Source organism: Ovis canadensis, chromosome X, assembly GCF_042477335.2.
Source record: "Ovis canadensis isolate MfBH-ARS-UI-01 breed Bighorn chromosome X, ARS-UI_OviCan_v2, whole genome shotgun sequence".
Taxonomy (NCBI): Eukaryota; Metazoa; Chordata; class Mammalia; order Artiodactyla; family Bovidae; genus Ovis; species Ovis canadensis.
Genome location: NC_091727.1, coordinates 135,573,520 through 135,595,347, shown reverse-complemented (window position 1 = coordinate 135,595,347; position 21,828 = coordinate 135,573,520). Strand labels below are relative to the sequence as shown.

Sequence of the window (21,828 nt, the reverse complement as noted above, 5' to 3'; positions counted from 1 at the left end):
AGGGAAATAGGATAATATTGGAGCCATAGCTCCACATAAGTGACAGTATTATAACAATGCCTTTTCAAGGATTATGTATGTGAGTGCTCAGTTGCTCAGTCTTGTCCAACTTTTTCAAGTCTTTGCGACCCTGTGGACTGTAGCCCACCAGGCTCCTCTGTCCATGGGATTTTCCATGCAAGAATACTGCAGTGGGTTGCGATTTCCTTCTCCAGGGGATCTTCCCGACCCAGGGATCAAACCCCCCCTCCTGTATTGACAAATGGATTCTTTACCACTGAGCCACCAGGGAAGTTATAGGGGTACCAGTAACTTCGTGAGCTTCATAAAATGATTTGGGGCACCAATAATGAAAGGCAGGATTAAGAAACCAACCCTTGGAATTTTGTGTTTCACATGTGGCTTAGTGATTAAAAAAAGAAAATCTGCCTGCCAATGAAGGAGATGCAGAAGACAGGGTTTGATCTCTGGGTCAGGAAGATCCCTTGAAGTAGGAAATGGCAACCCACTCCAGTATTCTTGCCTGGAAAATTCCATGGACAGAGGAGGCTGTGAGCTACAGTCCATGGGGTCACAAAGAGTCAGACATGACTGATTGAGCATGCATGCACAAGTACCCATGTAATCGTTAAAAAGGCTTTGTTATAAAACAGTCATTTATCTGGAGCTATGGCTCCAATGTTACCTAAAAATCACACAGACTTATCATATTAAATAACTCTTGCTATATCCTGCATTAGAGGCATGCTTATTATGCTCGTATTAAATTGCATACTCAATAAGCAAAATGCTTTTACTGTGACCTCACAAGGACTCAGATTTGAAGTGGTGTTCGATCCCTGAGTTCGATCCCTGGGTTGGGAAGATCCCCCGGAGAAGGAAATGGCAACCCACTCCAGTATTCTTGCGTGGAAAATCCCATGGACAAAGGATCCTGGTGAGCTACAGTCCACGGGGTCGCAAAGAGTCGGACACAACTTGAGCGACTCATCTCATCTCATCTCATGAAATGATATGTATTCTAACTATTCATTGATGTGATATATGTCTCACTTCCCTTTATTTTATTCATAGATATGACTTGGAATGAACAGGAAAAGACTGAACTTTTTGCAGATAATTTTTGTAATGTATGTGGAGTGGTGCTTCAGTTTGAATCACAAAGGATTTCACATTATGAGGTAGGTTAAAAACAATGGGAATGGAGTATAAAATAGATTTTTAAATGCAGCAGATAAACTTCGTATGTTATCTGGTTTTGATACTTATGAGAATCCTGTGTATTATTTCCCTCTGATAGATGAAGAGCCTGGCTCAGTGAGGAACAGTCATTTACCAGCTTAAGTTGGGAAATTTGGGTTTAAACTCAGTCTCTTTTGACTCCAAAGCATATTTTATTTTCTTCACATCATTCTGCCTCCCTTTCTATCTATCAAGTCACTGTATGCTTCATGTCCTTGTAGTAAATATAAGGAAAGTTTTATAAGGCTTGGAAACTATAAGGCTATAGGAAACTATTAATGTGAATCAAGGGATCTCACTGAACTCCAGAATTTTCCTTTACAGTAAATGAAGGATAAAAACAAAATGAACTAGTCTTGCACTTGATTTAACTACATATTTTTAAGCCCAATACCATGGAATTCTAGAGCTAAAGGAAGGAATATTTAATGTTCTTACTTCTTTAGCTTATTGATTAGAAAGCTGAAACCCAGAGGAATAGTGATTAACCATAGCTAATCTTGGCATTACTAAGCTTAAAGACGATCTCCTCTGATTTCATATCTAGTGTTCTTTCCTTTCATTTAGTGTTGTCTCCCATTCTACATCATATTATCAACTATTGGATTTTTTGTCATATGTGGTATCTGTATTAACAAAAGTACCAGATACATTTACTTAAAAGAAATATAATGCCAGTTCTACTTTAAAGACTAGAAACACCTGATCTTGTTTTGCCCAGTACTAATCGTATTGGCAATTATATCTCGGTCCTTATGTTGATTTGGATTCCACTATTAATACTATAATTATAGATGGTGAGATTGTGTTGGCTGTGGATTGAGAGGACCTAGGTTCACTCAGTCGGTAAAGAATCTGCCTGCAATGCAGGAGACCTGGGTTCGATTCCTGGGTTGGCAAAATCCCCTGGAGAAAGAAATGGCAACCCACTCCAGTATTCTTGCCTGGAGAATCCCATGAACAGAGGAGTATGGCAAGCTATAGCCCATGGGTTTGCAAGAGTCAGACATGACTTAGTGAGTAAACCACCTCAACCAGGGTCAAGCCATTTTTGTTTTACCCTGGCCAAGTCACTTTACCTCTCTGAGCATGTTTCTTCAGGCTGCAAAATGGAAGCTAAAATCTCTCTTACTATTCTTGTGAAAATTAAATGAAATCAAACATTTGAGTGTGCCTAGCACATCCTGGCACCCCAAAGCTCAAAGAGTTAATAAAGAGAAACACATAATCAAGGAGCTCTGTGATAACCATGGTTGGAACCATTTGAATTTAAATTTGAAGGATAGCTCTTATGGGCTTATGAAGTACTTACTATTCAGTGTAGAAAATGTACAAAATTCTGAGAAAATGTGAATCAATCACAAGCCTGTCACTTGTGGGTAAGCATCATTTAATTAACTTCCCTTTAGCTTATATGATTCCAGTATGCTTTCTAAACCCATATACATTTTTACAAAAGAGAATTGTATATGTTGTTTTGCCCTTGCTTTTTCATATAAGAGCATATTCTGAACACTTTGTCCTATCATTACATCTTTTTACTTTTCTATAATAGTATAATGACTATAAAGCATTATGTTATATAATGTTATAGCATATTTTTTATTTAAATTCCAGTGCCATCTATAAATTTAGTGTTTAAGCTTGTTAAATAACCAACTCAAACTATACATGACTTTCAAACTATATTTGAAAGCACCTCCTTACAGATATCCTACTTGTAAAGGTGATTTTTTTCTCTCTTTAATATACAGCTTGGTTAATATTGTCAGACTATCTCAGCATAGTATTTATTGTGCGTGTAATATAAGATAGTACTGCAAAATTTTTGAATTTTAATAAGGTTGCACTTATTAATATTTCCTTTTGTATTTATGTTTGTACATGTTTAAGAAACCATTCTCTGTATTTTTGCCAGATAAATATTTCCTTCTATTCTTTTCTAATATTGTTAAAAGTTTTATTTCTTGGTTTAATGTGTGTGATCCATCTAGTATTTATTTTCATATATGCAAGGTGATAACATTGTTTTCCATATAGATAGTAGGTGTTCCAGCACTATTTATTTTTTTGCCCCACTGATTTGTAGTGGCATCTCTATCATAAACTACTTTTCATATATACTTTATTCTCTTATTATGTTTTATTATATTACTCTGTTTGCCTGTCTCTAAAATAATTTCACCTTATTACTGTAGCTTTAAAATATATTGTGATACTTGATAGGGGAATTTATATGACAGATAACTCATTATAATGTTAAAAGACAAGCCATAGATTGAATGGTATTTATATTCCAATAACTAACAAAGGATTAGTATCTGGACTATATAAAGAACTATATATCAAAACAAGGAACAACCCAATAGAAAAATGGGAAAATGATATGAACAGGCTAGAGTAGAGATACTTAACTTCAGAGGTGATCATATGGGAAATTCAGGTTAAAATGATAATGAACTATCTTATCAAAACCATCATACTCGCAAAAATTAAAACCTAATAGCACTGAACACTTAAGAAACTATAGGAAGTCAAAAACACTCATACATGCTACATTTGGAGTTGTAAACTGCTTCAGCATCTTTGGAGATAAACTTTATACTACCTATTAAAGCTGAAAACCCTCATATACGCCAGATAGTCCATATCTGTGTATCTACTTTAAAGAAACTCTTGGCCATTATATGAGGAGGTGCATTTACATATGTTCAGTGCAGAGATGTTTATAATAAGAAAATAATCAGAAGCATAACTGCTTCATTAGGGGATTTGATGGGTAGCATATGGAGTAGAATGTTATGCAGCATGTAATATGAATGAACTAGAGCCATATGTATTAATATCGGCAAATCTTAGATAATATTGAGTTATAAAAAGTTGAAAGGATAGGAATAGGCTGATTCCATTTTCATAAAAAATTTTAAATGACAGTAGTACATATTACTGTTTATAGGTGCATGCATATCTGGTGAAAGAGTAAGAGGAAGAGTAAGAGGAAGTGATACAAAACAACTTTAAGATAGTAGTTACCTGCTGGGGAGAGACCAAGGAGGAGGCGATTGTTGAAATGAGGAGCTAGGACTTTCTTGTGTAAAATTTTACCTCTTTTGAAAAGGAGATCTGAAAGAAATAGAGAAAAATGTTAAAATCTATTACAACTAGGCAGTGGGTATGTACTTCAGCTACATTCCTGCACACACTTCACAATTTAAAATGCTATAGATAGAGTAATTGCCTCACAGTATGTGCTCAGGCATATTAATATGTCCCTTCTATTGACATCAACGTTTTGGTTATTATGTATTTTGTTACATATGTGTTCAGAGATTTTTTTTTTAATATGCTTAACCTAGAAAGGTTAATTTCCTCACAGAAAAGAATTTGAGAGGTAAGCAATACAGGGCTGATGTGACAGCTTCATAACACTATCAGAGATCTAGGCATTTTCTGTCTTTTTACTCAGATGAGCTAGCCTCTATCCTCAAGAGCCCCCATTGTCCTAGATGACCTTTACATCTTAATTCCAGAAGGAGGAGAGAAGAAGATGAGACGAGTTCATCCCCCATTCTGTTAGGAGACTTCCAGAAGTTCTACCCAACATTTCAGATTACATCTTATTGGCTAGAATATAATCACATGGTTACATCTTGCTGAAAGGGAAGCTGGAATATGCAGTCTTTTAGCTGGGTGTATTGCCTAAGATGTGTAACTAAGGAAGAAGAAAAATTTGATATTAGACAAAAACTAGGAGTTTCTGCGGAGAAAGCAATGGCACCCCACTCCAGTACTCTTGCCTGGAAAATCCCATGGACAGAGGAGCCTGGTAGGCTGAAGTCCATGGGGTCACGAAGAGTCAGACACGACTGACCGACTTCCCTTTCACTTTTCACTTTCATGCCTTGGAAAAGGAAATGGCAACCCACTCCAGTGTTCTTGCCTGGAGAATCCCAGGGACGGAGGAGCCTGGTGGGCTGCCGTCTATGGGGTCGCACAGAGTTGGACATGACTGAAGCGACTTAGCTGCAGCAGCAGAAGGAGTTTCTGTCAAAAACTAAAAGTTATTGGTCTCTAAATTGTAGTGTTATTTTCATTTTAACTGAGATTTAGGGCCTTGAAAGCATGCAAAACCTTTTTATAAACTAGGTACACACTAAATATATTCCATCTCACAGGTGCTGTCCTCAGAGTCAAAGAGGTATAAATTTGAGGTGCCTGTGTTGTTGAATAAACAAAGTCATATTATATCTTTTTCCAGAGTGAAAAACATGCTCAAAATGTTAGGTTTTATTTTCAAATGCCTGGGGAACAAAATGAAGTGCCTGGTAAGAAAATGAAGATGGATGTGAGGAATTTTCAGGTGAGTGGCCTATGTTGGTGTTGTTATTCAAAACTTAGTTATTGAATCTTTCTAACAAGATTGTGCTTATTTCAGGAGCATAGAAGTGAAGTAGTGGACAGAAACAAATTTTGTGGTCTCTGCCACATGGTTTTTAGCTCCTCAGTTGTTGCTCAGTCTCACTATGTGGGGAAAGTCCATTCTAAAAAACTGAAGCAATTAATGGAGGAGCATGATCAGGTATCTCCATCAAGATTTCAGCCAGCAACGGGTAAGATGACATTCACCTCTTTAGCTTCAATACAGAGTCTCTCTATAATTTTTTTCCCATCTCTGCTATTCATGTTTTATTGGAGAGAATTTTACTCTGCCACAATAACTTGGTTCTTCTGCTCAGTTAATCTCTTTCTGTGCCCTTGACATTTAATATAGAGATCATGATTGCTAGCTAAATTTTAAGAAATGTTGTGACCTCTCCTTTTCAGTTTATTAAATCCAAATAAAAACATGTTTGCTATAAAGAAACAACAATAAGCAACCTGAGCTCTCCAGTTTCTAATCAAAATTATTAAGTCATAGTTTCTTCTTACTTCTTCCCCTTGGCATTTATCTCATTCTTTTTTTTTTTTTTTTGCTTTAGTACTTTGCAAAACATTATCTCATAATGTGTGTTCAGACCAATGTCTTCACCATAATAAAGTTATGTTGCAGCATTTTCTGACTTTAACTGTAGACAAAAAAAAAGTGGTATGGAATCTTCTTCTACCCTGATAGCTCATTCCTTTCTTCCCATGAATGTAAAGAAAAAGTACCATTAGCTATATCAATCAGCAGTTATTGAAAACTTACTTTATGTTAGATCCAGAGATCCAGAGAACTATATAACATGTTGCTCTGTCCTCCTTCCAGTGATTTTGGGCCACCAGCACATGAGAGAACTGACCCACAGATCTCACTTTTGGCCTGAAGTGGCAGAGTATGCTCCAGCCTGTATTTTGAAAATGTTGTGTGCTAGAACAAAAAATAAAGATTAATCCTCTGGAGTAAATAATTTACCATATTCTCACTAGCTTCAACATTTTAGGAATAAAGCGTGCCTGGCATCACAATTTTACCTACATTAATTTCCAACTCATAGCATAGGCCACATCAGCATTAAAACATTGTTTTCTTAATAAATGAAATGAATTATTTTTAAATTTATTCTAGTCTCTCTGATTTTTATATTTGTTTTTCTGCTGTCAGTGGCAACCCACTCCAGTACTCTTGCCTGGAAAATCCCATGGATGGAGGAGCCTGGTGGGCTGCGGTCCATGGGGTCGCAAACAGTCGGACACGACTGAGCGACTCCCCTTTCACTTTTCACTTTCATGCATTGGAGAAGGAAATGACAACCCACTCCAGTGTTCTTGCCTGGAGAATCCCAGGGATGAGGGAGCCTGGTGGGCTGCCGTCTATGGGGTCACACAAAGTCAGACACTACTGAAGTGACTTAGCAGCAGCAGCTGTCAGTCAAGAGGGACAGAATCAGTGTACCACACAAAAGAAAGCATCTTGTAAAGCCTTATCTTTAGTCCCCCAAATTCATAAATTTGGGCTCAGAAAGGAGACTACATGAAAGAGCTCTGAAATAACTGTAATTCTGGGAACATATAATTGTATAGCCTTGAACAACTGCATAAACTGTATTTTGATATGAACGTCACTGAATAGATGATCTACTTACTATGCTACTCAAGAAAGACATCAACTTAGAAGTTGGTACCTGTCTCTTTTACCCTCACTAATTTCAAGGGCCATCCTAATACAGCTCTCATGCCTTCATTGATTGCTGAATATTGCTTCCTGTATCTTTGTTGGAGACACTTGGTGACAGACTTATATTCAATAATTTTTAGCCTGAATACCTTTCTCCAACAGTGCTGTGTGGAAAAAGTCCAGAGACAGTAGGTTTTAAAAGAACTCTAACTTTCTCTAATACTTTATAATGAAAACATGTGGATCACTTTTCATTATGACTGTTTCAGCAGGTGTGCCTATTACTACCTCTGCAGAGTCAACTTTTCTGAAGCCCCTTGCTGTCAAGCCTCCTCCAGGTGGGATTAAAGACAAGATTATGCCTTCCTCTTCCAGCAGTGCTTTGGATTTGAATAATCCAAACAAGTATTGCAAGCTCTGTCCTGCTTCTTTTAATAGTCCATTAATGGCCCAACAACATTATGTTGGGAAAAAACACAAAAGAAATGAAGCTAGAAAGAAGTTTGTAGACAAGATAAGAGAGAAACCTCTTCCTGCAAAATCAGATGCAAATGGTAAACAGTAAGAATATCCCAAATTTCTTTCTTAGGAAGTTTATTTATAGTTTATAAAACATACTGGCATATATATATATACCATTTTACTCTTACTGAATAGGAGGTTGATAATATTCATGGGATCATAGAATTTTCAGTAAGTAAGGACTTTTGAGTCCATGTAGGTTTGTCTGTGGTTTTCTGGAAAATGAGACCCAGAAAGGTTTAAATGACTCTTATTTATCAAATATAGGAATTACCATGGTTTCATGTTATATTATAGGTACTTATAGAAAGTATTTTAAATTAGTATTATATAGTTATTTCATTCAATCACTAAGTATGGCTTAAGTGTCTCTTGGGTGCTAGGCTAGTCATTCTTGGGAATACAAATGAAGATACACCACTTTCCCTGATAAGGGCAAGTCTATAAACTACTTGGGTTAATAGCACTTCACTGCAAGAGGCTGCAGCCATTTATTTTTGTGTACATATTTTTGATAACTAGAGGAGTGAAATAAAATGACTCAAAAAATCTTTTTAAAGGAAATGTATGATTTGCATTGATAGAAGTGGGAAGGAGAGAGGATGAACAAAGGAACTTAGGAAGAGTGGCAAGAATTCCGGCACAATAAAGATTCTGATCCTGACTGGAGTGATCCACTTGCTTGTCTAGCCTTTTTTTTTTTTTTTTTTTCATTTATCCCCCACAGGCACCTTCTCACTACTAGTGTATTTTATTCCCTTTTCATATTCTCTCTTCCACCCACTTCTTTTTCTCTGCTCACTATTATTTTTCAATTCTTTCCTTACTAGACTTTTCTGCTTCATGCAAAAATGTTCATTACTCCCTCCTTGAAGCTCTATTCTGCTTTATGTAATTCTTTATGCATGTGTTCTTTTCTTGTGTTTCTCTTTCTTTTCTGTTTTATTTGGGGTCTATTTTAAAAATGTATTGCCTACATGTCAATGTATGGCAAAAACCACTACAATATTGTGAAGTAATTAGCCTCCAATTAAAATAAATTCTTAAAAATTAACTAATTTAAAAATATTATTGCCTAAATGTAGGCATTCCCATGATTCCATTCTTGACCTTAAAGTGTAAAATAATCTAATCCATTCCCTTGATTTCTTATCTCATCTATATGCTTATGACCTTTCTGTAAAGCTTTAGACTCATATATCCAAAGAGCAGCTACCTCTTCACCTGGACACCTCATAGCCATTTCAAATCCACTCAGTCATTCCAAGTAGAAACCTGTAGTTAACTTTAAATCCCCCAACACCATCTTCTTCACTTTCTGTATCTAATGAAGCACAAAGCCATGACTGTTTTACCTTCTGAATATCACTGTTACCTTATCTCCTGCTCTTCTTTTCTTTTTTTTTTCATGTATTTTTTTTTATTTTACATATGAGTTTATATAGTTAATCTTTTTTTTTTTTAAATTTTAAAATCTTTAATTCTTATACTAGTTCAAGCTCTCAATATCTTTCATAGAGCTTTGCTATTCAAAGTGTGGTTTGTAGTCAGCATCATCAGCACCACTTCAGAGCTTATTAGAAAAAAGAATCTCAGGCTTTACTGCAGAGCTACTGAATCTGAATCTGCATTTTATGCATTTTAACAAGATTCCCTGGGTGGTTTGTACTCACAATAAATTTTGAGAAGCATTGTTCAAGAATATTGACACAGCCTCCTAACTATTCTCCATCCATCAATTTTGTCTCCCCAAATCCACCCTCAACTTAACCACTAGAGTATTTCACCTAAAGTGCATATCTTTCTATGTCACTTCCCTGCTTAAAAATCCTTATTTTTCTATTTTCTCAGGATAAAAATATAAGCTTCATAGTTCTCTACCATCTTGTCCCATCTTCCTCCTCCAGGCTTATTCCCTGCTACTTCCTGCTGTGATCTATGTAGGTTAGAACCTGCAAAATGCTTTTAGTTTCCAGAAACGATTACCCCATTTCTTGTCTCTGTGCTCTTCATGCTGCCATTTTGCCTGGAACATCTTCATGTCCCTCTTTTCTTGACCCAACTCTTACTCATACTTTAACATGCTACTTCCCTGTAAGTCTTTTTACTTCCTTCAAGGCTTGTCTTCTCTGCTTCCTTAACCTACATATATAATTATCTCTTCCTGTGTCTATCTCCCATTAGAATGTAAGGTCTTTGAGGAAGGGGATTTCATCTAACTCATCTGTGTTTCCATTCCTAGAGATAGAAAGTGGCACAGAGTAGGCCTACCTCAATAGAGATTAGTTTAATATATGAATCAGTGAACTATTAACCTTTATTGAATGCTAACCCTGTGTTTGTATTATTAAGTTTGCTGCTTATTGTGATTCAACATCTCACCAAAAGTTACATAGAAATCTGTGTTTTTATCTAGAATTTTAAAGAATGTCGATTTAGACAAATGTAGAAACAGAAGTGGTAGGGCTCCTGAAAGTCATAGAAGTTAGAAGGTACGACAGACTTGATAGGTTATTTTTCCTGTTGCCATGCAGAGAGTTCTCTGAAATAAGTGGCTTCTAGTTTAGCGGCATTGGGTAAATTGGAACTGAAAAGTGTGTCAGCTCTGAGAGATATGTGTACTCTGGTCACTTCTGAAAGGAGGGTTATTTTAGACTTTGAAGTTGCAAGATTATTAGAATGAGAGAAAGAGGATTTTGGTGAAATTTTCATCTGGCCAGGGAGGGGGGGCTGCTGATCATCAGCATAATTAAATCCAGTCATTGAAGTCATTTTACATTAGCCTCTGAAACTGGAAGCTCAAAAGATTTTCAACCTTGCCTTGGCTATTTCATTTTGATTACAGTAAACGTTGAGGATTTAAAAATAGCTGGAGCACTGTTGTACAGCAGAAACTAACAACACTGTAGAGCAATTATATTCCAATTTTTTAAAAAAATTTAAAAAAAAACTAGCTGGAGAATTTAAATTAGCTGATGAGAATTTCAAAGAACAGCAACAGCAGAAGCCCATATAAGTGAGCAAGCAGTAAGACAAAAGCAGTTTAACATGTGCCACTTTAATTATTTTTACCCTTCACCTATTTTCTCGCTTCTTGCTGTCTTTGCCTTCTTTTTTGTCTGCTATTGTTTATATGTGTTTCTACTTATCTAATCTCTGTCTCTGTTTCTTCATCATTCTTACTGCTCTCTTCATGTCCTTCATCCAGCCCAGATCTTATTAGCACAGGAATGGCTACCATAACGATATGGAGCTAAAGTATGTCTGTATTTTTTATTTATTGTATTTGTTTTATTTTATTAATTTATAGCCCCATTGTTGTACTTACTTTCTCACCTTCACCTGTAACTCAACATACCTAACATTGAATTAATAATCTTCCCAAAAACCGTCTTGAATTTATCAAGTTTTTTGTTTTTGCCAGTAGTAGCACTATTTTTTAGTCACCTACACTTGAATCTTCGAGGGCATCTTTGACAAAATTCCCCTATATCCTATCCATCCACAGTCTTATCAAGTCTTCTTAGAACTGTTTCTCCTACCTGTACCCTTCCATTGCATTTTCACTACCATCACTTTAATGCTGTAACCACCTTCTAGAAGGCTTTACTTACACCTCATTGTTATTCTCTCGCTACCTAGTAGCAAGATTTCAACCTAGGATCAATTCCACAGTCTGCCTGTTCTACTTTTACATTCAGAATACTTGGTGATGCTATGGAAAATTAGATAAGGCTAGAGATTGGATACTTCTATAGAGTCTTAGTATCCAATCTCTGTGACCTTTTAGTCCTACTTGGTACTTTTCCTTTTCCTTCAGTTTCCTTTCAGCAGTAGTTTTTAAACCTACACCACCTTCCAACACTTTCTTCTACTATTCAACACTCCCCCTCCTCACATCCTTCAGACAAGCTTATTCCTTATGCCATCAAGAAAAATGTGATCATCACATGTGGATACCAAGCATCTTACCCTAACCAAATAATCCTTTAACCTTGAGTTTCCCTTTCACTATGATACTTGCCCCTTGTTTTCTTAGCCAAGGTTTTTGTTGTTGTGTTCTTATTTTTCAGATATGCTCTTACTGTCCTCACTGATATTCGCTCCTCAACTCACTGCCATTTGTTGCCACACATCCCCCCAGCCCTCCACACCACCACTCTACTATTTCACTGAAACTGTTCCTCGCAGGGTTGTTGTGACTTCTGAATGCCTAAATCCAATAGACATCTTTGCTCCATTCACTAAACATTCATCTTTAAAAATCTCTACTTCCTTAGCTCCTTTGACATCACTTTCTCCTGTTCATCCTTGCAACTCTGTCCTTTACTTCCTGACTTTTCATGGACCCCCTCCTCCTCTAACGTCTAGTTTAAAGAGTGACACTATCCAGGGTTTTTATCATTATGTTGCTATTCCTGTGCCCACCCATTGTCCTCAAGAGATCTTATCCACTCTGTGTTAACTACCCTTTATCCTCAGATTTCTCCAAAATCACTCTAAGCTATCCTTTCCCTTTCAAATTCCCATATCTAACTGCCTGTTGGACACCTTTATATGGAAATCTCAGAGATATAGCAGACTCTGTGTGTCCAAATTCAAACTCACCATTGATTATTCTCCCATGTCCTTAAACAGTATTCCTTATGAAATTCCAGTTCCGTTAGGATCATCACCCACTCAGTCATCAAACTATGCTGAGTTATTTTAGACCTCTCTAGATTCCTCCTTCTCCTTTATCTCCCATATTTAATCAGTCATTAAATTTTGTTAGATTTAATGGTAAATATTTCACCAATATCTCTGCTCTTGTCAGTCCCTACCGTGACCTTTCTAGCCCATGCCTCGTTATCTCTTGCCTGCTCTGGTATATTTATGTAACTGTGGTCTCCTTACTTCCAGGCTTGCTCCTCTCAAAATTACCTTCCATACTGCAGTTAGAGAGGAGATTTCTCTAAAACACACAGTTGACCGTGTTACATGCTGGTTAAACCACCTGATGGGTTCCCAGCCACAGAATAAAAAGTCTAAACTCTTGTGCTCTGTGTGCTCAGTTGCTCAGTCATGTCCAACTCTTTGCGACCCAATGGACTGTAGCCCGCCAGGCTTCCCTGTCCATGGAATCTTCCAGGCAAGAATACTGGAATGGGTTGCCATTTCCTACTCCAGGGGATGTGCCCAACCCAGGGACCAAAACCGCTCACTCATATCTCCTGCATTGGCAAGCAGTTCTTTACCACTGCACCACCTGCTAGACTCCTTAGCATAATATGGAAGTCTCTTTGATCTGACACGTTCTTGCCTCTCCCATGCCGTCCCCTTATATTTTATTCTACAATTCCAAAGTTCAGTAAGTGCCTATAAATATTTCTATGCTCTTTTCAACTCCTTTCACCATTAACTATTTTTCCAAATTTAACTAAGGCCTCATCTCCTTCAGTAGCACTCTTCAGACTCCCATATTATACTAAGTGTGTCTGCTTCCTTGAATTCCCATACCTCTTAAGCATACTTCTCTTCTCTTTTATGAAATGAGATTGAAACCCTCTGTTCATGTATCTGTTTCTCATTTGAATTTGTGAGCAACCTGCCCATTTTGTTCATCTTATACCCCTAGCATCTAGCATGATACTTGGTGCCACAGAGGTGTTTAGTGTTTAGTGTTTGTTGAACAGATTATTTGAATTTAGCACACCATGCTTATTTCCCTGGTGGCTCAGACGGTAAAGCATCTGTCTGCAATGCAGGAGACCTGGGTTTGATCCCTGGTCAGGAAGATCCACTGGAGAAGGAAATGGCAATCCACTCCGGTACTATTGCCTGGAAAATCCGATGGACAGAGGAGCCTGGTAGGCTACAGTCCATGGGGCCGCAAAGAGTCGGACACGACTGAGCGATGTTCCTGTTCCTGTATGCTCATTTCTGTCTCTCCCATATCTGATATTATTTCCATCCCCTAGAATGCCCTACCTGCTTTCCCTATAATTCAAATCCTTTTCCTCCAAAGTCCATCACACCTTCCCTCACTGCTCTCACTCTTGGTGTTCTTCCCTTCCTCTGATTTCTCATAGGCTTCACTATTCATTGACATTTGTGTTATAGTCTCTTAACTGAATTGGCCCCTTGAGATAGGGATTGTATTTTATTCTGAAATATATTTCTCAGTGCTTTATACTCCAATGAATATTTTTCCTCAATATTTGATAATTGTTTATTGAGAGGCAGAGTCGTGTAGTGGGATAAACATAGATTTGGAGAGGTGTTTGAGTCACTTGCCCAGTTGTATCTTAGATTCCTCAGGTATAAAATGAAAATAAAGCTACTTCACAGGATTGAAAAAAGGGTGAAATGAAGCAGTATATACCATACCCATCACAGAATAGATCCTCAACAAATGTTAGTTTTCTTAAAATACCGTTTCCCTGTCATAATTTTAAAACATATAAGTTGTACATTTTCTATTTTTCTTCATAAGCTAAATGCCATGTTAAGTTGCACTTTTGCTTACATGTAGCTCTCAATTGATTTTCCCCATTTAAGATATTAGACCAATGATTCTTATTCTTGACTACATACTAAAATCATGTAGGGATCTTTTAGAAATCCCAATGCTCAGGCCATCCCTCAAATCAATTAAATTAGAATCCCTGGGACTACATTAGTGTTTTCTTTTTCTTATTAACTCCCCAAGTGATTACAATATAGAGCCAAGATTGAGAACCATAATGTTAGACTATAAAGACATGCATTCCCCTAACCTCTCCTTTGAAATCAAAGACGTTAGTCCAGGGAGTTATAAGATAGGATTGTGATTAGGCGAAAAGTCCACCCCTCATGTGTTAGGTTATGGATGATTTTGAAAGTTACCAGATACAAAGAAACTTGAGTTTCTGGGTGAAGTAGAAACAAGGAATCCTAGCAGGGCTGAGGGGAGCAAAATTTGACAGGCCAAAGGAACAGACTCTACTATATGAGAAATAGTAGAGGCAGGTTTCAGTAGGGTTAGACCAGGAATTTTTATCTTGAGACAAATACATAGGCTTCGTGTCTTCACAGAAAGGGTTTACACCATTTTCATATGTTATCTTCTCAGAAGACTGTATCCTAGAAAAAGAATATCAATGTGTTAAAAAGACAAGGGCTAAGGTAATAGAAGAAGACCATACTTTTCCAGAACTGCTTCTAGGTCTTTCATATGTGACCTGCAGCTCCTCTATACTACTATATTGCCTGTATTATAATCTTCTGATATAACTTGTGAAGAAACCAAGGAGGAACTGAAAAGAACATTATATATACTCTATAAGCACTAGACAAATGTGTAAAACCTCTGAAATATAATCTGTTTATAATCATTGGAGATCATCTAGGCAGTGGTGCTTAGCAGTGTCTGCACAGAAAAATCAACTAGAATGCTTTCAAAAAGTAAGAAAGCCTAGTTCTACCCCTAGAGATTCTGATTAAATTGGTTTTATGTTGAGCTGTAACATGAATATTTTTACAGTTCTCCACATGGTTCTAATGTGTAACTAACATTAAGAACCACTAGTCTAGGGGAAACCAGGAGTCCTACTTATCTTGCATGACTTGGGTGCCCTCAGAATACATATCCAAGTGAATCTGAGCCTTAATTTTCCCACTTGTAAATAACGTTAGCTATAATCTCTGGAAAGGGATTTTATAAGCATGCAGAGTCCTGGATTCAGTTCTCAACTTTGCAAGAAGGCCAGAATCTTCAAAGGTGATTAGCCTCAAATGAAGGACTTCCCAAACCAAAAACAAAATTGCAAGATGGTGATAAATAACGAAGGAACTGGAAAGACACTCCTTTAAGGTTTTTTCCACTCATTCTTTGACAATAATTAGCTGGGGTGTTGTTAAAATACAAATTCCCTGTCCCAATGTATCATATTCTCTAGAGGAAGGGGTCTGGGGATCTATATATTTTTTAATATAATTTTATTTAATTTAATTGGAGGTTAATTACAATATTGTGTTGGTTTTGCCATACATCAACATGAATCCGCCACAGGTATACACGTGTTCCCCATCCTGAAACCCCTCCCACCTCCCTCCCCATACCATCCCTCTGGGTCGTCCCAGTGCACCAGCCCCAAGCATCCAGTATCATGCATCGAACCTAGAATGGCGACTCATTTCATATATGATATTATACATGTTTCAATGCCTATATTTTTAACTCACACTCCAATTGATTCTTATCAGAGAAGTCTGGGAAACATTGCAATTTAATTCACTGTCTTCTGTTATTGATTTATGGTAGGAGCATAAATAGATATTTCAGTTCCCAGGTTTGTAAAAAAAAATCATTTAGATTATCCTCTTTTTGGTATCAGTAATATAGGAAACCAAATTATAATCAGAAGTGGCTTGGCAAGTGCAAAAGTCAGCACAGGAAGAGAGGATAGTTTTGAAGAATCATTTATTCAGACTTTGATGTAACCGGCTGAGCTCTCCTGGGCCCACCGCAGAGAATACATCAATAGTGAACATAGTCCTCATGTGCTTCAAAGTCAGGCTCTTTCTTTCCCTTTGACAGTAGTTTCCTGTTTCTATGAATAATCTTTGCTTGGATATGGCCAATACACCTATTAATGATTAATTTAGTGTTCTTTAAATGATCAATTTGCTGTTTGATTTAAAAGAAGATAGCCTTGCTGGACCCTAAAATCTCTGCAGCCATGAATTTATTGCCTCTTCTTTAGAGTGAGATTGTTTTTATATTTAGCATAATGAAATTTATTAATTTGTATCTTCTGACTGAAGAGAAAGTGGAGGGATGATAAGATTAAGAAAATAAAACTTAACCTATCACCTGCTTCCAGTTCTATCAGTCAGAATAGAGAGGTAACTAGCATACCTATTCTAGAGTTCTTGACTCTTATGAAGTGGTAACTAAGTTTTATTTTAGAATTTTACTTTCAGCATTTATCTTGAGAGTGGGGATCACTGAAACTCTCTAAAATCTGGCTATGGAAATCACTTTTGGTAAACTAATGCATTACAGTGATTTCAGGTAAGAGAGTAAACATTTGCCTTTATTAATCTTTAATATTTGGGGATGTTTCAAGTTTTAGTTGGGTAGAAAGAAAATTAGGGACAAACAAAAAGAGGTTGGTCGAGGGATTAAGAGGCAAAGATAGATTAGGCACACTACATTTGAAGTGTCTGTTGTGCTTTCACATAACAGAAATAAACAAACAGATAGCATTTTCTTAAAGAGACCAAGGCTGGAGCGGCAGTCTGGTGTAGTGTGAAGAATTTTGGACTTTAAGAGACATGGGCTCTGAGAAGCTATCTCTGTTACTAACTGACTCTGACTTCAATCAAATCATTTACCTTCTCTAGGCCTTATCTTTAAATTGGGAAAGTTCAAGTAGATGATTTCTAGTAAACTGTCCAGCTATGTGATTCTAAGTATATTCCTATTGACCTTTTTAACTTGAACTCTGTTTTTTCCAGCATTTAGTATGAGAACCTACGATTGTCGTATTTGTAATATCACCTTTACATCTTTAGAAATGTTCCGGTCTCATATGCAAGGAAGTGAACATCAACTTAAGTAAGAATTTCTTACCAAAGTGCTTCTATGATACCAAAAAAACAGGGGTTCTGTCAAGTATCTTTACATGTATTTTACAAACTTTCTAGACATTTATTTCCCTAAGAGTTGATCCTGGGTATGATTGGTAGTATTTGTAACATACTGTACGCTAGTTCCATCTCCTAGGGAGTTCTCTAGCCATGATAGTGTGCTGAAAGAGCTGGCTCACAGGCAACCCTCCTGTCCAGACATCTTTGGAAAGATGCTAAAGGATCATTCTCAGGCTAGCCAGATAATTCAAATAATCCCTGTAATCCTTGGAAGGTTGGCTAGTTCCAGAGATTCAGCTATCCATTTGTCATCCTTCCAGTGAGGTATAGTGGTTAAGAAAAAAGGTCTTGCTGTTAAACAGAACCAAACTGGAATACCAGATCTTTCTACCAAGTAACTTTGGACAGCCCTGACATAAAGTGGTTATAATGAAGTATAAAAATATGGGCAAGGTCCCATTGTAGGAGCTTAGTACACATTTATTCCAATTTGTTCTGTTATTTTAAGGAGGAGAAGATTGACTCTACAGTTGGGGACTGGATAAGTCAAGTAGTGGGACAGAGGGGCACTTAAGAATTGTATATTTATTTTGTTGCTTTTAGTATAACTTACATTATTCTGGTAGAAAATATTTGTATTATTGAGTCTGAATACCAGGTAGCTAAATTGTATAACTAACCAAATTAACCTTCATTTACACTCTTTGTAAAATTTCAGAGTTCCAGAATAAATAGCTGTCACGTTTATAGATCTATACAAGGAACTAATAATTAGAACTTTTTACAGCAATGTGACATGCAGATCAGACCACCTTTAGGGCATTAAATATTATTGGTCCTTTCCCACACATCCCAACATGCCTTACATTTTTAAGTACTACAACAGTATCAGATATGTCTGCTTCTTTGTACCTATCTTCCCTTTCATCCCAAGTGTGAAAATTTTTTATGTATAAAAAATTGTGAGGTGCCTAGGAGATATGTCACTATTCCTGCTTCTTCTCTTTCACATACAAAGTCATGATTTATAGCTTTTATATTAAGGTAGGTTTTAAAATTTTGCTTGGGCTTCTGTTGTATTTGTTTTTTTCAAACTAGTATTTTTGAAAGCAAAGCAAATATTCCAAATAAAATAATCTAGTAACAATAACTTTCTACTGTCTTATTTTCAGAGAATCCATTGTTATCAATCTAGTGAAGAAATCAAGGAAGCCACCAGACTCTTGCCAAGATGAATCTACAGATTACATCAAAGTACAGAAAGCCAGGGGATCAGAACCAAAGACTTGTTTTAGAAAGATGGAAGAAAGTTCTTTGGAAGCCCGTGGATACAGAGAAGCAGTTGATTCCAGATCCAGACATAGAATGTTTGAACAAAGATCCCCATGTGAGACTTTCTGGACATATCCAGGACCATATAATACTTCACAAACAGTGGAAAACCAGTTACCTCATTGCTTACCAGCTCAATCAAAGAAAACATATGACTCTTTTCAAGATGAACTGGAAGATTATATCAAAGTGCAGAAAGCCAGAGGACTAGATCCAAAGACTTGTTTCAGAAAGGAAAGAGAGAGCTCTGTGGAAACCCATGGGTACAGAGAAATTTATTCTGGACCCAGACCAAGAATGTGTGAACGAAGATATTCATTTGAGACTTCTCAGACCTACCAACGACCATACACTATTTCACCAGTGGAAAGCCAAGTATATCACTGGTTACCAGCTCCTTCGAAGAGGACATATAACTCTTTCCAAGATGAACTTGAGGATTATATCAAAGTGCAGAAAGCCAGAGGACTAGAGCCAAAGACTTCTTTCAGAAAGATAAATGATAGCTCTGTAGAAACCCATAAGCACAGAGAAATGGTTGATTCCAGACCCAGACCTAGAATGTTTGAGCAAAAACTCCCATTTGAGACTTTCCATTTCCAGGCTTACCCAGGATCATATAGTATTTCACAGGCAGAAGAAAACCAGTTACCTCATCCTTTACCAACTCATGACAGCAAACAGAGATTAGACTCTGTGACCTACTGTCAACCCACCAGAGACTGTTTCCCAGAAAAACCAGTACCCCTGAGCCTTAGTCAGCAGGATAATAACTCTGGCACATACAGTGTAGAATCTGAAGTTTATAAGCACCTCTCCTCAGAAAATGATACCAGTGAGCATCAAGTAGGTCATAAGCGGAAACATCAGAAGAAAAGAAGGCACATGGAGAAAGGTGAAGAAAGGCCAGAGAAGGAGCAGTCCAAGCATAAAAGAAAAAAGAGTTATGCGGATACAGACCTAGACAAGCACAAGGGCACTGGGGAAAGGAAAAGAGATGGAGATAAATTCAGAGTCAGTTCAGGAAGGCTTAAGCATCGAAAAAAGAAAAAAAGCCGTGGTGTACCCTCTGAGAAGGAAGAACGTAAGCACAAGAAAGAGAAAAAAAAATCTGTTGAAGAAAAGACGGAAGAGGAAATGCTTTGGGATGAGTCTATTCTTGGATTTTAAACTTTTAGCCTTGTTTACCCCAAGAGAAATAGAATGGGGGAATTTAGACAAAGACAGAAACATCCAATGAAGAAAAAGAGAGGTGAGTACAGTCAGTGTCAGTTCAAGAAAGCTTAGTTTTTTGTGTGTAAAAATTGAAATTGACTTGAAAGAAGAGACAAACAAGCCTAAACCTCACCTCTGAGAGAGAAGAACAAAAGAACACAGTCAGAACATAAGAGAAAAGGAAGCCAGTTAAAAGATAAACATGTCAGTGCTTTAGGACGAGTCTTCTCCTGGATTTTGAACTTTTCAGTTGTGTTCTTTAAGGTTGAATTGATGAAATAAGTTGAAGAGTTTGGTTTCATGACATTCATGTTATTTGAATTTCCCTAAGTGAACAGTTACTTTAACCGTTAACAAAAGCCAAGTGAAGTAAGAGTATTCAATATGCCTTTTCCTCAAGTTATTTTTCCTCATTTCTTAACATGAAAGAAAAATTACATATTTCCTGCGTATAAAGTAATTTATCTTCATGAGACTATCTCTGCTCCTGATCATCCAGTTGCTCTGATAGTGAATTATTTACCTATGGGAGAAAATTAATTTTAAATGAGAAAATCAGCAGGCATCAGAATCCATCCTCTGTTTGGGTTGTGTTAGTGTTGGTGGTATTTTTAATTGCTATTATGTTTATGTTTCTTGGTTTTCTCCAAGGAAAATACGTGAAGCAATTTAGATTGATTTTTTGTTCATTTGTTCAATATAATTTGCAGTGTATTTTTGTATTTTCTAGTTCTGAAAGTGGGAAATGAAACAGTCTATAATAAATGTAGATGATATATAGTTTTAAAGAGTTCTCTCAAAAAGTACTGATAAAAAATCAGTCTATATTCTGTAAATGTTTATATTATATTAAAGTGTTTTAATTTCTATATATTGTTTTTTGTAAATAATTATTTCCAACCTGAATATTATTTTATTTTGGGAGTGAGAGGGGAAATAAACAATTTTCACCTCTGAGGAGATCACACTGTAAAGTTTTTTGTTTTGTTTTCCTTTCCAGTAAGGAAATATTTATTTATTTATTCATTTTTTTTAACACCAAAAACATTTTGTATTGGGGTATAGCCGATTAACAATGGTTGTGATAGTTTCAGGTGAACAGTGAAGGGACTCAGCTGTACATATTCATGTATCCATTCTCCCCCAAACCACCTTCCCATCCAGGCTGGCACATAACATTGAGCAGAATTCTATGTGCTATACAATAAGTTTTTGTTGCTTATCCATTTAAAATATAGCAGTGTGTACATGGCCTTCCAAAATTCTTTAACTATCCCTTCCCCCTGGCAACCATGAGTTCCTTTTCTAAGTCTGTGAGTCTCTTCCTGTTGCATAAGTAAGTTCATTTGTATCATTTCTTTTTAGATTCCACGTTTAAAGGATGTCATATGATATTTCTCCTTCTCTAACATACTTCATTCAGTATAACACTCTCCAGGTCCATCCATATTGATGCAAATGGCCTTATTTCATTCTTTTCAATGGCTGAGTAATATTCCATTGTATACATGTACCACATCTTCTTTATCCATTCCTCTGTCGATGGACATTTAGGTTGTTTCCATGTCGTAGCTATTGCAAACAGTGCTTCAATGAATATTGGGGTGCATGTATCTTTTCAGGCTATGTTTTTCTCTGGATATATGCCCAGGAGTGGGATTGCAGGGTCATATGGTAGCTCTATTTTCAGTTTTTTGCAGAGTCATATGGTAGCTCTATTTTTAGTTTTTTTTAAGAAATCTCTATACTGTTCTCCATAGTGGCTGTACCAATTTACATTCCCACCAACAGTGCAGGAGGGTTCC

General features: G+C 36.8%; 1 protein-coding gene and 1 long non-coding RNA gene across 14 annotated transcripts in view; one reads left to right on the top strand and one right to left on the bottom strand.

Annotated features, from left to right (window-relative positions):
* LOC138930584 (uncharacterized) overlaps window positions 1-6,565 on the bottom strand; it is a 112,608-nt gene extending 106,043 nt beyond the window's left edge. For both annotated transcript variants that reach the window (XR_011446232.1, XR_011446231.1), the window contains exons 1-2: window positions 6,431-6,565; window positions 4,276-4,365 (exon numbers count right to left, since the gene is read on the bottom strand). This is a non-coding gene — a long non-coding RNA (uncharacterized lncRNA). The remainder of the gene's footprint in view (window positions 1-4,275; window positions 4,366-6,430) is intronic.
* The window catches only part of ZMAT1 (zinc finger matrin-type 1), a 42,506-nt gene extending 21,509 nt beyond the window's left edge, over window positions 1-20,997 (top strand). For 2 of the 12 annotated variants that reach the window (XM_070291044.1, XM_070291050.1), the window contains exons 2-7: window positions 1,075-1,181; window positions 5,501-5,602; window positions 5,678-5,852; window positions 7,612-7,677; window positions 17,345-17,444; window positions 18,649-20,997. In XM_070291044.1, coding sequence (XP_070147145.1) covers window positions 1,075-1,181; window positions 5,501-5,602; window positions 5,678-5,852; window positions 7,612-7,677; window positions 17,345-17,444; window positions 18,649-19,978 — 1,880 coding nt within the window. In that variant the 3' untranslated portion in view covers window positions 19,979-20,997. Of the gene's footprint in view, window positions 1-1,074; window positions 1,182-5,500; window positions 5,603-5,677; window positions 5,853-7,608; window positions 7,894-17,344; window positions 17,445-18,648 lie in introns of all 12 variants that reach the window. The other 10 variants (XM_070291043.1, XM_070291049.1, XM_070291042.1 and 7 more) reach the window with 6 other exon arrangements.
* The last annotated feature ends 831 nt before the right edge of the window (window positions 20,998-21,828 follow it).